This window comes from Oncorhynchus tshawytscha, linkage group LG05 (assembly GCF_018296145.1).
Source record: "Oncorhynchus tshawytscha isolate Ot180627B linkage group LG05, Otsh_v2.0, whole genome shotgun sequence".
NCBI lineage: Eukaryota > Metazoa > Chordata > Actinopteri > Salmoniformes > Salmonidae > Oncorhynchus > Oncorhynchus tshawytscha.
Window position 1 is genome coordinate 75,150,535 of NC_056433.1, and position 18,247 is coordinate 75,168,781.

The 18,247-nt window shown below is 47.6% G+C and overlaps 1 protein-coding gene across 1 annotated transcript in view; it reads right to left on the minus strand.

Annotated features, from left to right (window-relative positions):
- Positions 1-10,984: 10,984 nt before the first annotated feature.
- sgip1a (SH3GL interacting endocytic adaptor 1a) overlaps positions 10,985-18,247 on the minus strand; it is a 138,869-nt gene continuing 131,606 nt past the window's right edge. Inside the window, 2 exon segments of the mRNA XM_042322357.1 lie at positions 10,985-13,938; positions 14,250-14,414. Coding sequence (XP_042178291.1) covers positions 13,916-13,938; positions 14,250-14,414 — 188 coding nt within the window. The 3' untranslated portion in view covers positions 10,985-13,915.

The following is an 18,247-nucleotide window of genomic DNA, read 5'->3' on the forward strand; positions in this document are numbered from 1 at the left end:
CAAACCTGCATCTTTGGCTGTCCTGCCCTCACCACAGCAATGTCCCTGTTTTTGTATGATAGTCATTGTGTGTGTACTATATGGAGAGCACTGTGTTTTCAAGCATGCTGTTACTCTGCAGTCTGTAGTGCTGTGTGTGTGTATGAGTTCATGTGTATTAAGAGTGTAGCCTGTCTAAAGAGCTTCTGTGGCATCGAGATCCAGACACGCACACCCCACTCAGCCTCCCATAACTCTGCTAATGGCTGTCATTATGTAGTCAAGGGCTTTGCCTGACATTTGAAGTAGGTGTTAACCGTCCTTGCTATGTGGGTAAAAAGGCTCAAACGGACTGGAGTCTACTGCTTCAGGAGCAAATGGGCAGAAAAACATAAAAACCAGGTAAAGTGGACATCTGACAGGAGTCACATGACAGTAGTATACAGATCATATATACCATTATGACTGCTATCTCTGAGTCTATCTGTTCTCTAGATCTCTACCCTTGTTTCCCATTTAGGGGTCTTCATCAAATCAGAATACTGGTACTTTTATTCTATTTCATCATTAATAAATTACACAGGAAGTCCCATTGAGGTGAGAAGACCTGTTTCCCAAGGGAGACCTGGAAAAAGTGACTCAGGCAGGTTGTCTCCAAACTTTGTCCTGAAGAACCACCGGGTCTCTAGGGGTTTGCCCGGTAGGTCAGGATGTAATCAATTAACAAAGCACCTCATTGATTAGCCTGATTGAGTAATTGGTGGATTCTTCTGAGAGTGAGAGGAACTAGAATTAGCCTAATTAGATCTTGTGAAAGTGTGTAGCCATATCCTTTCACCAAAAACAATATAATGAGCGTGTTTTCTGTCAGCTAATGAGGAAACTACCCATGAGGAAACTACCCATGAGGAAACATGTCATGAGGAAACTACCCATGAGGAAACATGTCATGAGGAAGCTACCCATGAGGAAACATGTCATGAGGAAACATGTCATGAGGAAACTACCCATGAGGAAACTACCCATGAGGAAACATGTCATGAGGAAGCTACCCATGAGGAAACATGTCATGAGGAAACTACCCATGAGGAAACATGTCATGAGGAAACTACCCATGAGGAAACATGTCATGAGGAAACTACCCATGAGGAAACATGTCATGAGGAAACATGTCATGAGGAAACTACCCATGAGGAAACTACCCATGAGGAAACATGTCATGAGGAAACTACCCATGAGGAAACATGTCATGAGGAAACTACCCATGAGGAAACATGTCATGAGGAAACTACCCATGAGGAAACATGTCATGAGGAAACATGTCATGAGGAAACATGTGATGAGGAAACTACCCATGAGGAAACTACCCATGAGGAAACATGTCATGAGGAAACTACCCATGAGGAAACTACCCATGAGGAAACATGTCATGAGGAAACTACCCATGAGGAAACATGTCATGAGGAAACTACCCATGAGGAAACTACCCATGAGGAAACATGTCATGCCATGATGTAATTTCACATTAGAGAGAACACTAAAATGAGAATGATGCATAGTTACTTTACAAATGACCTTGACTAATCCGTACCACCCCACATTGACTCAGTACTGGTACCCCCTGTATAAAGCCTCTTCATTGTTATTTTATTGTTGAACTTTTTATTTAAATGTTTATTTTATTTAGTAAATATTTTCCTCTATTTTCTTAAAAGTGCATTGTTGGTTAAGGGCTTGTAAGTAAGCATTTCACTGTGCTTCTGTTGTATTCGGCGCATGTGACAAATAAAATTGGATTTGATGGCACTGATGTGTCACACAGATGATGATTTGTATTAGAATTAGATCCAGCTGTGGCGGAAGGACCTGTTCACTCCCGTGCTGGGCTTCACCTCCAACCAGAGGTGAAAAAAAGAGAGAGAAAGAGAGAGAGAGATGGGGTAGATGAGATGGGGAGGGGTATAGGGGGAGAGAGAGAGAGAGATGGGGTAGATGAGATGGGGAGGGGTATAGGGGAGAGAGAGAGATGGGGAGGGGTATAGGGGAGAGAGAGAGATGGGGTAGATGAGGTAGATGAGGTGGGGAGGGGTATAGGGGGAGAGAGAGAGATGGGGTAGATGAGATGGGGAGGGGTATAGGGGGGGAGAGAGAGAGATGGGGTAGATGAGGTGGGGACGGAATGGGGTGTGGTATAGGGAGAGAGAGAGAGAGATGGGGTAGATGAGGGGACGGAATGGGGGTGGTATAGGGGGAGAGAGAGAGATGGGGTAGATGAGGAGACGGAATGGGGGTGGTATGGGGGGGAGGTAGAGAGAGAGAGATGGGGTAGATGAGGGGACAGAATGGGTGGGGTGGTATATGGGGAGAGAGAGAGAGATGGGGTAGATGAGGGGACAGAATGAGGGGACGGGGGGTGGTATAGGGGAGGGAGAGAGAGATGGGGTAGATGAGGGGACGGAATGGGGGTGGTATAGGGGAGAGAGAGAGATGGGGTAGATGAGGAGACGGAATGGGGGTGGTATAGGGGAGAGAGAGAGATGGGGTAGATGAGGAGACGGAATGGGGGTGGTATAGGGGGGGGGAGAGAGAGAGATGGGGTAGATGAGGGGACGGAATGGGGGGGGTGGTATAGGGGGGAGAGAGAGATGGGGTAGATGAGGGACAGAATGGGGTGTGGTATAGGGGAGAGAGAGAGATGGGGTAGATGAGGAGACGGAATGGGGGTGGTATAGGGGGGAGAGAGAGAGATGGGGTAGATGAGGGGACAGAATGGGGGTGGTATAGGGGAGGGAGAGAGAGAGAGATGGGGTAGATGAGGAGACGGAATGGGGGTGGTATAGGGGAGGAGAGAGAGAGAGATGGGGTAGATGAGGAGACGGAATGGGGGTGGTATAGGGGGAGAGAGAGAGAGATGGGTTAGATGAGGGGACGGAATGGGGGTGGTATAGGGAGGGAGAGAGAGAGAGATGGGGTAGATGAGGAGACGGAATGGGGGTGGTATAGGGGAGGGGGAGAGAGAGAGATGGGGTAGATGAGACAGAATGGGGAATGGGGGTGGTATAGGGGAGAGAGAGAGATGGGGTAGATGAGGGGACAGAATGGGGGTGGTATAGGGAGGGGAGAGAGAGAGATGGGGTAGATGAGGAGACGGAATGGGGGTGGTATAGGGGAGGGAGAGAGAGATGGGGTAGATGAGGAGACGGAATGGGGTGTGGTATAGGGAGGGAGAGAGATATGGGGTAGATGAGGAGACGGAATGGGGGTGGTATAGGGAGGGAGAGAGAGATGGGGTAGATGAGGGGACGGAATGGGGGTGGTATAGGGGGAGAGAGAGAGATGGGGTAGATGAGGAGACGGAATGGGGGTGGTATAGGGGAGGGAGGAGAGAGAGAGATGGGGACGGAATGGGGGTGGTATAGGGGAGGGAGAGAGAGATGGGGTAGATGAGGGGACGGAATGGGGTGTGGTATAGGGAGGAGAGAGAGAGATGGGGTAGATGAGGAGACGGAATGGGGGTGGTATAGGGGGAGAGAGAGAGAGAGAGAGAAGGGGAGATGAGGGGGAATGGGGGTGGTATAGGGGGAGGAGAGAGAGATGGAGTAGATGAGGAGACGGAATGGGGGTGGTATAGGGAGGGAGAGAGAGATGGGGTAGATGAGGGGGACAGAATGGGGTGGAATGGGGGTGGTATAGGGATTGAGAGAGAGAGAGATGGGGTAGATGAGGAGACGGAATGGGGGGGGTGGTCTAGGGGGAGGGAGAGAGAGATGGGGTAGATGAGGGGACGGAATAGGGGGGGGTGGTATAGGTGGGGGGGGAGGGAGAGAGAGAGATGGGGACGGAATGGGGGTGGTATAGGGGAGGGGAGAGAGAGATGGAGTAGATGAGGAGACGGAATGGGGGTGGTATAGGGGAGGGAGAGAGATGGGGTAGATGAGGGGACAGAATGGGGGTGGAAGGGGGGGGGTGGGGTAGATAGGGGAATGGGGGGTGGGAGGGAGAGAGAGAGAGATGGGGACGGAATGGGGGTGGTATAGGGGGGGAGAGAGAGATGGGGTAGATGAGGAGACGGAATGGGGGTGGTATAGGGGGGGAGGGAGAGAGATGGGGTAGATGAGGGGGTGGAATGGGGGTGGTATAGGGGACAGGGAGAGAGAGAGATGGGGTAGATGAGGAGACGGAATGGGGGGTGGTCTAGGGGGAGAGAGAGATGGGGTAGATGAGGGACGGAATGGGGGTGGTATAGGGGAGGAGAGAGAGAGAGATGGGGTAGATGAGGAGACGGAATGGGGGGGTGGTCTAGGGAGGGAGAGAGAGATGGGGTAGATGAGGGGACGGAATGGGGGTGGTATAGGGGGGAGAGAGAGAGAGATGGGGTAGATGAGGAGACGGAATGGGGGTGGTATAGGGGAGGGAGAGAGAGATGGGGGTAGATGATGGGGTAGGGACGGAATGGGGGTGGTATAGGGAGGGAGAGAGAGAGATGGGGTAGATGAGGAGACGGAATGGGGGTGGTATAGGGAGAGGAGAGAGATGGGGTAGATGAGGGAGATGGGGTAGATGAAGGGAATGGGGGTGGTATAGGGGAGAGAGAGAGAGAGAGATGGGGTAGATGAAGGGACAGAATGGGGGTGGTATAGGGGGAGAGAGAGAGAGAGATGGGGTAGATGAGGGGACAGAATGGGGGGGTAGGGTATAGAGAGAGAGAGAGAGAGAGATGGGGTAGATGAGGGACAGAATGGGGGTGGTATAGGGGAGAGAGAGAGAGATGGGGTAGATGAGGGGACAGAATGGGGGGGTGGTATAGGGGAGAGAGAGAGAGAGAGAGAGAGAGAGATGGGGTAGATGAGGGGACAGAATGGGGGTGGAGGGGACAGAATGGGGGGGAGAGAGAGAGAGATGGGGTAGATGAGGAGACGGAATGCGGGGTGGTATAGGGGAGGGAGGGAGAGATTGATTGACTCTTCTAAGGGTGAGCTGAAAGGTATATATAGGAGGAAGATGCACGCCTTGAACCAGAGACCAGTCCACTGTGTTACTGCCTCAGCAAGAGGCAGAGCGAGAGAGAAAGAGCAGAAGGGGGAGAGAGAGAGGAACTGTTAAGGGATAATAATAATAATGACTCAATTTAGTGTACATTTCAATCAGGACTATGACTAAACAGAATACTATTATGTTACTGTTATGGATGTATGTAATCTTATTATAATCCTAGTACTGAATATAATGTGTGTAATTATAATCAAGAATTAGAACAAAGACTGTCTGTTCCTTGGTAGAAATGAATGAACTTATCGTCAGACTGGCTAGAATGCTTATCTACACAGGGAGATGGGGTAGATGAGAGACCTTGGGCTGGTAGTAAATTATCTAAACCAGTGGTGGACGATGTGGGAAGGCTTGTGAACTATACTGCCATTGTATCGGAGTGGAGGGACAGTTTAAAACCTATGACGTCATTTTTAGTTTATAACCTGTTGTAAATTGTACCATGTTCAATACTCTCGAGAATAAACACTATTGATTGATTTTGAGACTGGTCTCTGTCCATTTTATGCAACTAAGTATCTTACAAATTCTTAGGAATGGGCAGAGTGATTAATTGAATTGGTTAATAAACATATAGGAAATAATTCCTCTGGTCAGGAACAGGAACACAACAAACAGAATAAGAGAAAGAAAGAAAGAAAGAAAGAAAGCAAGAAAGAAAGAAAGAAAGAAAGAAAGAAAGAAAGAAAGAAAGAAAGAAAGAAAAAGAAAGAAAGAAAGAAAGAAAGAAAGAAAGAAAGAAAGAAAGTAGAAAAGAGAAACAGTCTGTGGTGGTCTTTGCAAGCGAGCACCCCAGTTGGGACGAACCCAGATACACACACAGCAACCACCAGAGAGCCAACCAGCCAGCAGCGATGAGTGCGTTGCCAGTACTGCTGCCCCTGCTGATGTGTGTGGTGGTAGGCCTGAGCCAGGTGATGTGTGTGGTGGTAGGGCTGAGCCAGGTGATGTGTGTGGTGGTAGGGATGAGCCAGGTGATGTGTGTGGTGGTAGGGCTGAGCCAGGTGATGTGTGGGGTGGTAGGGCTGAGCCAGGTGATGTGTGTGGTGGTAGGGCTGAGCCAGGTGATGTGTGGGGTGGTAGGGCTGAGCCAGGTGATGTGTGTGGTGGTAGGGCTGAGCCAGGTGATGTGTGGGGTGGTAGGGCTGAGCCAGGTGATGTGTGTGGTGGTAGGGCTGAGCCAGGTGATGTGTGTGGTGGTAGGGCTGAGCCAGGTGATGTGTGTGGTGGTAGGGCTGAGCCAGGTGTGGTGTGTGTGGTGGTAGGGCTGAGCCAGGTGATGTGTGTGGTGGTAGGGCTGAGCCAGGTGATGTGTGTGGTGGTAGGGCTGAGCCAGGTGATGTGTGTGGTGGTAGGCCTGAGCCAGGTGATGTGTGTGGTGGTAGGGCTGAGCCAGGTGATGTGTGGTGGTAGGGCTGAGCCAGGTGATGTGTGTGGTGGTAGGGCTGAGCCAGGTGATGTGTGTGGTGGTAGGGCTGAGCCAGGTGATGTGTGTGGTGGTAGGCCTGAGCCAGGTGATGTGTGTGGTGGTAGGGCTGAGCCAGGTGATGTGTGTGGTGGTAGGGCTGAGCCAGGTGATGTGTGGGGTGGTAGGGCTGAGCCAGGTGATGTGTGTGGTGGTAGGGCTGAGCCAGGTGATGTGTGTGGTGGTAGGGCTGAGCCAGGTGATGTGTGTGGTGGTAGGGCTGAGCCAGGTGATGTGTGTGGTGATAGGGCTGAGCCAGGTGATGTGTGTGGTGGTAGGGCTGAGCCAGGTGATGTGTGGGGTGGTAGGGCTGAGCCAGGTGATGTGTGTGGTGGTAGGGCTGAGCCAGGTGATGTGTGGGGTGGTAGGGCTGAGCCAGGTGATGTGTGTGGTGATAGGGCTGAGCCAGGTGATGTGTGTGGTGGTAGGGCTGAGCCAGGTGATGTGTGGGGTGGTAGGGCTGAGCCAGGCGATGTGTGTGGTGGTAGGGCTGAGCCAGGGCTGGAGCCAGGCGATGTGTGTGGTGATAGGGCTGAGCCAGGTGAGCCATGTGTGTGGTGATAGGGCTGAGCCAGGCGCCATGTGTGTGGTGGTAGGGCTGAGCCAGGTGATGTGTGGGGTGGTAGGGCTGAGCCAGGTGATGTGTGGGGTGGTAGGGCTGAGCCAGGTGATGTGTGTGGTGGTAGGGCTGAGCCAGGTGATGTGTGGGGTGGTAGGGCTGAGCCAGGTGATGTGTGGGGTGGTAGGGCTGAGCCAGGTGATGTGTGTGGTGGTAGGGCTGAGCCAGGTGATGTGTGTGGTGGTAGGGCTGAGCCAGGTGATGTGTGTGGTGGTAGGGCTGAGCCAGGTGATGTGTGTGGTGGTAGGGCTGAGCCAGGTGATGTGTGGGGTGGTAGGGCTGAGCCAGGTGATGTGTGTGGTGGTAGGGCTGAGCCAGGTGATGTGTGGGGTGGTAGGGCTGAGCCAGGTGATGTGTGTGGTGGTAGGGCTGAGCCAGGCGATGTGCGTGGTGGTAGGGCTGAGCCAGGTGATGTGTGTGGTGGTAGGGCTGAGCCAGGCGATGTGTGTGGTGGTAGGGCTGAGCCAGGTGATGTGTGTGGTGGTAGGGCTGAGCCAGGTGATGTGTGTGGTGGTAGGGCTGAGCCAGGTGATGTGTGTGGTGGTAGGGCTGAGCCAGGTGATGTGTGTGGTGGTAGGGCTGAGCCAGGTGATGTGTGGGGTGGTAGGGCTGAGCCAGGTGATGTGTGGGGTGGTAGGGCTGAGCCAGGTGATGTGTGGGGTGGTAGGGCTGAGCCAGGTGATGTGTGTGGTGGTAGGGCTGAGCCAGGTGATGTGTGTGGTGGTAGGGCTGAGCCAGGTGATGTGTGTGGTGGTAGGGCTGAGCCAGGTGATGTGTGTGGTGGTAGGGCTGAGCCAGGTGATGTGTGTGGTGGTAGGGCTGAGCCAGGTGATGTGTGTGGTGGTAGGGCTGAGCCAGGTGATGTGTGTGGTGGTAGGGCTGAGCCAGGTGATGTGGTGGTGGTGAGCCAGGTGATGGTAGGGCTGAGCCAGGCGATGTGTGTGGTGGTAGGGCTGAGCCAGGTGATGTGTGTGGTGGTAGGGCTGAGCCAGGCGATGTGTGTGGTGGTAGGGCTGAGCCAGGTGATGTGTGTGGTGGTAGGGCTGAGCCAGGTGATGTGTGTGGTGGTAGGGCTGAGCCAGGTGATGTGTGTGGTGGTAGGGCTGAGCCAGGCGATGTGTGTGGTGGTAGGGCTGAGCCAGGTGATGTGTGTGGTGGTAGGGCTGAGCCAGGTGATGTGTGTGGTGGTAGGGCTGAGCCAGGTGATGTGTGTGGTGGTAGGGCTGAGCCAGGTGATGTGTGTGGTGGTAGGGCTGAGCCAGGTGATGTGTGTGTGGTGGTAGGGCTGAGCCAGGTGATGTGTGTGGTGGTAGGGCTGAGCCAGGTGATGAGCCAGGTGATGTGTGTGGTAGGGCTGAGCCAGGTGATGTGTGTGGTGGTAGGGCTGAGCCAGGTGATGTGTGTGGTGGTGGCTGAGCCAGGTGATGTGTGTGGGCTGAGCCAGGTGATGTGTGGGGTGGTAGGGCTGGAGGGCTGAGCCAGGTGATGTGTGTGGTGGTAGGGCTGAGCCAGGTGATGTGTGTGGTGGTAGGGCTGAGCCAGGTGATGTGTGTGGTGGTAGGGCTGAGCCAGGTGATGTGTGTGGTGGTAGGGCTGAGCCAGGTGATGTGTGTGGTGATAGGGCTGAGCCAGGTGATGTGTGTGGTGGTAGGGCTGAGCCAGGTGATGTGTGTGGTGGTAGGGCTGAGCCAGGTGATGTGTGTGGTGGTAGGGCTGAGCCAGGTGATGTGTGTGGTGATAGGGCTGAGCCAGGTGATGTGTGTGGTGGTAGGGCTGAGCCAGGTGATGTGTGGGGTGGTAGGGCTGAGCCAGGTGATGATGTGTGTGGTGGTAGGGCTGAGCCAGGTGATGTGTGTGGTGGTAGGGCTGAGCCAGGTGATGTGTGTGGTGGTAGGGCTGAGCCAGGCGATGTGTGTGGTGGTAGGGCTGAGCCAGGTGATGTGTGTGGTGGTAGGGCTGAGCCAGGTGATGTGTGTGGTGGTAGGGCTGAGCCAGGCGATGTGTGTGGTGGTAGGGCTGAGCCAGGTGATGTGTGTGGTGGTAGGGCTGAGCCAGGCGATGTGTGTGGTGGTAGGGCTGAGCCAGGTGATGTGTGTGGTGGTAGGGCTGAGCCAGGTGATGTGATGTGTGGTAGGGCTGAGCCAGGTGGTGGTAGGGCTGAGCCAGGTGATGTGTGTGGTGGTAGGGCTGAGCCAGGTGATGTGTGTGGTGGTAGGGCTGAGCCAGGTGATGTGTGTGGTGGTAGGGCTGAGCCAGGCGATGTGTGTGGTGGTAGGGCTGAGCCAGGTGATGTGTGTGGTGGTAGGGCTGAGCCAGGTGATGTGTGTGGTGGTAGGGCTGAGCCAGGCGATGTGTGTGGTGGTAGGGCTGAGCCAGGTGATGTGTGTGGTGGTAGGGCTGAGCCAGGTGATGTGTGTGGTGGTAGGGCTGAGCCAGGTGATGTGTGTGGTGGTAGGGCTGAGCCAGGTGATGTGTGTGGTGGTAGGGCTGAGCCAGGTGATGTGTGTGGTGGTAGGGCTGAGCCAGGTGATGTGTGTGGTGGTAGGGCTGAGCCAGGTGATGTGTGTGGTGGTAGGGCTGAGCCAGGTGATGTGTGTGGTGGTAGGGCTGAGCCAGGTGATGTGTGTGGTGGTAGGGCTGAGCCAGGTGATGTGTGTGGTGGTAGGGCTGAGCCAGGCGATGTGTGTGGTAGTAGGGCTGAGCACTTATTGAACGTATTCTATCTTCCTTTCAACTCAGATTCACGCCCCTGACATTTTACGCCAGGAGTTATTCCACTTGACTAACAAAATGACATAAATTGACCAGACAATGTATTTGAGTCAGTGACGTCTGTCTGCAACAATGTATAGTGATGCTGATCCAGTGTGTGTGCATACAGGCAGGAAGGAAGGCAGGTGGGCAGTCAGAAAGGCCGGAAGGCAGGCAGGCATGCAGTGTCAGGCAGGCAGTTCCTCCTCTGACTGGGTTATGGAGGTCTGTTATGCAGTCCTGTTCTCTGGAACATTATAGCCCAGGAGAATCCACCTCTTATAATCTGATTATGATGCTGATGATATCAGGGCCAGCCTGTTCCCAGTGGGCAGACCACATCAGGCAGTTAGCATATTAACCATTCTCATTAGAACCAATTAGAGGACCTCTATACCAGGCGGTGTCAGAGGAAGGCCCTAAAAATTGTCAAAGACTCCAGCCACCCTAGTAATTGACTGTTCTCTCTGCTACCACAAGGCAAGCGGTACCGGAGCGCCAAGTCTAGGTCCAAGAGGCTTCTAAACAGCTTCTACCAAGCCATAAGACTCCTGAACATCTAGTCAAATCGCTACGCAGACTAATTGCATTTCCATCTTTAACTGACACCGCAAGTTGAGGCTATCAGCTACAGGACAAAACACAGACATTATGCCACAGCACCTAAATACAGAGATTACCAATAAAACTAAACAAAACAACAGTGTCTGCAAGTACAAAAAAAGACGACAAAGAGAGTAGGTCAAATGTTGTACTGTGTGTACTGTAGTGTAGGCTATATCTGTCATCTTCTATCCGCACAGCAGTCATCCACTCGGAATACAAAACAAGGTAGACAGTGAATTCCCCACTCAGATGATTGGCAGGTCTTACCTGGAATACTGTGTGTTGCCAAGGTGTTACATCATTTTTCATCCTCTGGGAGAAGACAATCTGAATGCTTGGCCAAAGAAGGAAATATATGCAAAGTGAGGGTTGATGTGATACTAGTGCAGAATAGGAAATGTAGACTTGTTCTAATCCTTCCGAGACCAGTCACGACCACTAAGGTTATTTAAAGGAGATACATCCTTTGTATTCATACTGAATTGGACCAAAATAATTGAATACAAAACAATTGATCAAACATAATTGATACGCCTCCTTTATTTCAGAGAAAACCCACATCATAACATGGTGGGTCATTCTGCATTCGTTTGGAACATTTCATTAGTACGGTACATCACATTAAACAATTTCATATTCAGTATCCTGTGCATTGGATAACACAAACAGATGAAATAACAAATATATCCATATAAATATAAAATGAAACAAACATATATGTACAGTACACATGGTACGTTGAATTAAAGGCTAATCATACTACAGTTGGATCTCCCTCAGCACACAATTATAAACAGCTTCTTAATAGCAGAAGGAGTGTATTCCTAGTAAGGCTTTAAGACAATGTTGTTACAGCCAACCTTGATGTGTTGCACTGTACATCAGAACACAAAATTGGTGGAGGAAATACAGAATAAACTGCATTTGAGCAACATGCAAAATATTTATGATATACTATTGAGGCATTTACTTTATGTTGGTATTGTTGTGTTATTTCTTATTGTTGTTGCATTGTGGAGAAGGAACCTGTAAGTAAGCATTTTGTTGGACAGTGTATACCATGTGTATCCTGTACCTACAACTAATACAACTTCTGCTGTGAGTTGCAAAAAGAGTGCTCCAAAAACTTGTCCAGTTCATAACTTTTATTGGTTTTGGAAAAAAAGCAAACTTCGTTTCTCATCAGATCATCTTAACATTGTCTGTACAAACACAGCTTGCACATGTGGTTGACAGAGAAACAGTACGGTACCCAAAGCAGTCTGGCTTAGCACGCCACACACACACACTTCCTGCTCTGGTCTTCAGTTCTCACAGTTAACATGACAACAGGTCAACGAATCTATTGGTTGGTGGACCACTTCCCTTTAACACTATACCGTAACTGTGTGCAGGCACACATTACATTACCCATGCCGTAACACTTAGCTTGAACCCTCCCTCCATCATAAGCACGACCAGAGATCATACATAGTTCATAAACAGTAATAACATTACCAATGTCATTTCTGTTAACTATAGTTAGGTGTGTACAATAATGTTCAAGTAAAGTGTTACTCACTAAACAGCTATACAGAGAGCTACATGACACAATTCATTGATGCCTTACTTAGAAATGCCAACTAAATGGTCAGACAAAATGGACATGTAAGACACTTCTATGGCAGTTCTAAGGCAGGTGTATAAATGGTGCTATGTAGCTTCATGAAGTACAGATAGTATCCTGACATACTTATGATGCCCACACAAGGAGACCTTCAGGAGGTTTCTAACATTATCAGCACAGTGTTCTTCACATGAAACAAGATGGGGTTTTTGTTGTTTCAAAAAATATTCCCCTTATTTCTCTTTTAGAGGACAGTCTGGAGTACACACATAAAATACAAAAAGCGTTTTGGTCATCTAACCTCCCTCCAAATCCTCGTCACCATGTCATCTCACAGAGACCATTACCATTATGCAAAATAAAGCCATGGATTCAAGCGCTGGTTGGTTTGATCCGAAGGGGAGTTCATGCTGTTTGATGCAGAATAACACATTGAGGTGAATGGAAACAGAGCAGAACATAGTCAAAACCTGACTGATTATCCAAGGTAATAACTATTAGTGTAACTCTAAATAACACTGCTTTCATACTGCCTGACGTACACATCCAGGTGCTATTCATCTTGTTTTTTTATTTTATCCCCCCACGCGCATATATACTGTAGTCAAATCTGATGCACTTGAGTTAAAAAATTATATATCTGAAATAAATTCTAAAATTATACCTTATACATTATACTGTACACAGGTTACCCAACTACACAGAAAACAAAGAGAATATTTATACCTTCATTCTAAATTACAATACCATTGAAATTCTATTCATATACAGAATCACATACTTTTAAAATCATCAATAAATAAAAATAGAATGCTGTAATGTACTCTGAAGTACGTCTACCACTGCTGTGTCAGGAACAACAGAAAGGAAGGAAAACACCAAACGCCCTTTCAGATATATATTATTCATTTAAAATAAGACTTTGTACAGGTTTTTTTATTGAGGGAAACATATTATATTTGTTTTATATTGCAACCAAGAATGTATTTATTGTTGCAGCTGCCTAACTACTCAGGACTTTCTGATCATTTCTGAGGAAAATGTTGAGAGTATATGTTTGAAGCCGATGTTAAATCACTGCATTCAAAGAAGAGAGGAGTCACCAATGGTCACCATCCAAATGAACAATGTCCTTTAAACCTGCTATGCCAGTGTGTAACGCATTAACTGTTAAAAACCCAACAACATAAAAACTCCAATACCCAGAATTCCATGGTAGCGCTAACCGTGTCCAATCAGAGGCATGCGAGAAGCAAGAATTAGCCCCTCCCTTAAACTGAATGGAGGAGTGTGACATCATGGTGCGTCTATTCATCTTAGTTCACTAAATGGCACAACCCAATGGTCTTTTCATACATCCTCTCCTAATACCACATATTTGTTGTTGCATCAAAATATACTCAGTGTATTATGTGTTAGGTTCACGGTTGAGACCATGATTTTGCGGTTGAGTAGCTAGGTAGCTGTAGCAGTGTTTAAGTTTGAACACCACACGTTAGAGAGTGGGATAGAGAGGCAGAAGCATGTACCTTTAGAGAGGGAAACCCGGGTAGATGTCTAGAGTAGCAGCAATACAGATGTTCTGAAATTAATACATTTTAATACATTTTACAAATACAATAATTACACCCTAAAACGGTCCACGAGACTATATGCAAGCTATACAATACTGCTGGGTACAGTAGGCTGTGTGGCCTTGGCCTGTCTGTCTCGTGGGTTTAGAAAGAAGTGTCTGTCTGTAGGGAGGTGGTGGTGTAGGTCTGTCCTCTGTAGTATAGGATTTCATTAGTCCATTGAGATGATGATCTCCAGTGTATTTGTTCAGTAGTAGTATGAAGTATCAGTTGTCTGCCAAGTATTTTCCTGAAAATGACAAACATGCCTTGGGTTTGAATACTTATGTGTAAAAAGGAATCATACATGCAACTATGTACACATAGCAAAACATATTTTACGATAATACTGTATCAACACAGTGTAATAACACCAATTAATATCACAGTGATACACTATTAGTTTATAATCATGTTTTTATTACACTATGAGCGGCACGCTAATTTGAGTCAATCTTTCCCTTATTCTGATATTTTGTGAAGGATGGGATGCACTCCATAATAGATTTAGGTGACATTACTTCTGTTTAGCAGAGTAAGTGAAGAAAGGCAGTGTCTCACCTGCAGCGAACCTCTTCTTGATGAGTGAGAAGCGGTACCCTGGCCCAGCCAGTTCTATATCACAGCCTGACAGAGTGCTACCCTCGCTGGTGAACTGGACCGCCAGGGGAGAGGGTTTACTGGGGCCCTCCGACAGCTGGAACCGTGCCAACAATGAGCCAATGCCTGGGACACAGAGAGGGACAAAGGTTAAATATACTGCACAAACATACACATGCATATACAGTACCAGTCAAATGTTTGGACACACCTACTTAATTAAGGGTTTTTCTTAATTTTTTATATTTTCTACATTGTAGAATAACAGTGAAGACATCAATACTAAGAAATAACACATATGGAATCATGTAGCAACCAAGAAAGTGTTCAAACTCAAACAAATTCTTTGAGTTTCTTTAAAGTAGCCACCCTTTGCCTTGATGACAACTTTTTACACTCTTGGCATTCTCTCAACCAGCTTCATGAGGTTGTCACCTGGAATGCATTTCAATTAACAGGTTTGCCTTGTTAAAAATTAATTTGTGGAATTTATTTCCCACCTTGTAGGGGTGGTACATAGAAGATAGCCCTATTTGGTAAAAGACCAAGTCCATATTATGGCAAGAACAGCTCAAATGAGCAAAGAGAAACGACAGTCAATCATTACTTTAAGACATCAAGGTCAGTCAATACGGAACATTTCAAGAACTTTGAAAGTTTCTTCAAGTGCAGTCGCAAAAACCATTAAGCGCTATGATGAAACTGGCTCTCATGAGGACCGCCACAGGAAAGGAAGACCCAGAGTTACCTCTGTTGCACAAGATAAGTTCATTAGAGTTAACTACACCTCAGATTGTAGCACAAATAAATGCACAGAGTTCAAGTAACAGACACATCTCAACATCAACTGTTCAGAGGAGACTGCCTGAACCAGGCATTCATGGTTGAATTGCTGCAAAGAAACCACTACTAAAAGGACACCAATAAGAAGAAGAGACTTGCTTGGGCCAAGAAAAATGAGCAATGGACATTAGACCGATAGAAATCTGACCTTTGGTCTGATGAGTCCAAATTTGAGATTTTTGGTTCCAACCACTGTGTCTCTGTGAGATGCAGAGTAGGTGAATGGATGATCTCCACATGTGTGGTTCCCACCGTGAAGCATGGAGGAGGTGGTGTGATGGTGCTTTGCTGGTGACACTGTCAGATTTATTTAGGATTCAAAGCACAGTTAACCAGAATGGCTATCACAGCATTCTGCAGGGATACACCATCCCTTCTGGTTAGCGCTTAGTGGGACTATCATTTGTTTTTCAACAGGACAATGAGCCAAAACACACCTCCAGGCTGTGTAAGACACCCCCTGGCTATTTCTTATTCATTTATTTATTTAACCCTTATTTTATCAGGTAAGTTGACATAGAACACATTCTTATTTACAGCAATGACCTGGGGAATAGTTACAGGGGAGAGGATGGGGGATGAATGAGCCAATTGTAAGCTGGGAATGATTAGGTGACCATGATGGTATGAGAGCCAGATTAGGAATTTAGCCAGGACACCGGGGTTAACACCCCTACTCTTACGATAAGTGCCATGGGATCTTTTAGTGACCACAGATAGTCAGGACACCAGTTTAACGTCCCATCCAAAAGACAATATAATTGCCCTGGGGAATTTTTTTTTAGACAAGAGGAAAGGGTGCCTCCTACCGGCCCTCCAACACCACTTCCAGCAGCATCTGGCTGGTGGAAATCTATTTGACCAATGAGAGTGATGAAGTGCTGCATCAGATAACCTGGCCTCCACAATCACCGACGTCAACCCTATTGAGATGGTTTGGGATGAGTTGGACCGCAGAGTGAAGGGAAAGCAGCCAACAAGTGCTCAGAATATGTGGGAACTCATTCAAGATGGTTGGAAAAGCATTCCTCATGAAGCTGGTTGAGAGAATGCCAAGTGTGCAAAGCTGTCAAGGCAAAGGGTGGCTACTTTGAAGAATCAAAAATAAAATATATATTTTGATTTGTTTAACACTTTCTTGGTTATTACATGATACCTTGTGTAACCGATGAGAAATGGCGAGCTAGTTAGCGGTGGTGAGCGCTAATAGTGTTTCAATCAGTGACGTCACTCGCTCTGAGGCCTTGAAGTAGTTGTTCCCCTTGCTCTGTGTCACGTAGAGTAGGCCAGAAGGCATTGTTTTTAGCTGAGGTAAGGTATAACATAAGGTATATGTTTGATGGCAGTACTGTTTTTGTTTTCCGGAATCACTTTGTAAATAAACACCCTTGCACAGAAGAACATTTGCGGCTCCGCCATCGTTTTATTTTGATAGAGGTTAGGTTTTCCAGTATAGCTGCCCCATTCACAGCTCAATCCAAAAATGCCTCCTCATGAACTGAAAGAGAGGCTACTTTTGTAGGCCTAGCCCCTCCCCTCAGAACAATTAACACTAATTAATTAAGCAATTACCTAGTCAAACCTACATTTTCCATTAACTAAACATACTAAAGGATATACATTGCAACACATTTTTTAAACAATATCACCACATAACATTTACAAAATGACATCACTACGGACAGTGTCTTTTAATATATCCATTTACATTAATGAGCCATTTGGGACAGGCACTACAAAGTCAGCCCAATTCCCTTTGCTCAGGTCCTAATCCAGCATACCTGGAAATTACAGAGATAGAGAGGAACAGAACAAACACTCTCATCCACAACATCGATAAGTATAATACATATTGCTTGTATTAAATATGAACATTGACATAAGTGTGAAATGTATGTACTAAGACAGAAGTTAACTTGTGTGTCGACCCACATTGTTACGTTATCTGATAATGGAGCAGGGAGGAGTGATGAATGTGTGCGTGCGTTAAAGAACCAAATGCTGCCCACGACCAGTGACGGAATTCTACGTCACACTCTGCAAGGGCCGCTGCTTTTGAGGTGCGATGGGTAACGATGCTTCGTGGGTGTCAGTTGTGGATGTGTGCAGAGGGTCCCTGGTTCGAGCCCAGGTAGGGGCGAGGAGAGGGACGGAAGTAACAGTGCAATACTGTTACACTTGTGTTACAATGTAGAAAACTGTAAGAATCAAGAAAAACCCTTGAAAGAGTAGGTGTGTCCAAACTTTTGACTGGTACTGTACATCACACGTACACAAACCTGTCCCTCCACAGCATGATATCAATCAAATGTATTGATAAAGCCCTTTTTACATCAGCAGATGTTACAAAGTGCTATACAGACACCCAGCCTAAAACTCCAAACAGCAAGCAATGCAGATGTAGTAGCGCGGTGGCTAAGAAAAACTCATGATAAAGGCAAGAACCTAGAGAGGAACCAGGCTCTGAGGGGTGGCCAGTCCTTTTCTGGCTGGAGATTATAACAGAACATGGCCAAGATGTTCAAACGTTCATAGACGACCAACCGGGTCAAATAATAATAACCACAGTGGTTGTAGAGGGTGCAACAGCTCAATACGTCAGGAGTAAATGCCAGTTGGCTTTTCATAGCCGATCATTGAGTTAGAGACAGCAGGTACAGGACAAGGTAGATCTTGAATACTTACCTGTTCTTTACATAGAAATTCTATTAAATTACTAGAGGAGCTATGTCATAAACCCTCAAAGTTCCAGAATGGGGTGAAAATGGCAGCCATATCGGTCAGGGAGAAATCCAAACCAGTCTAAATGGAATATATGGCAGTAGAGGCATAATCCTGATTTACTTACGCAGGAAAATAAAAGGCATATGTTATATCAGAAATTGTGAAATAGAATTAGTCCACTAAAACATTGTCATATGATTACAAATAAAGTTATGGGTTTTATACCAATTTTCTATCTAAATAGCCTGTAAACAGCCCATAAATGTCTACATTTGTGTTTTCTTGGAAAGCTGTGAGTGCTATTATTTGATACAATATCAGTACTCGCTGCATTTACAACTTGTATAAGTCCTATCATCAACTGATTTCAGCCAGCGTATGGCTGTTGATTG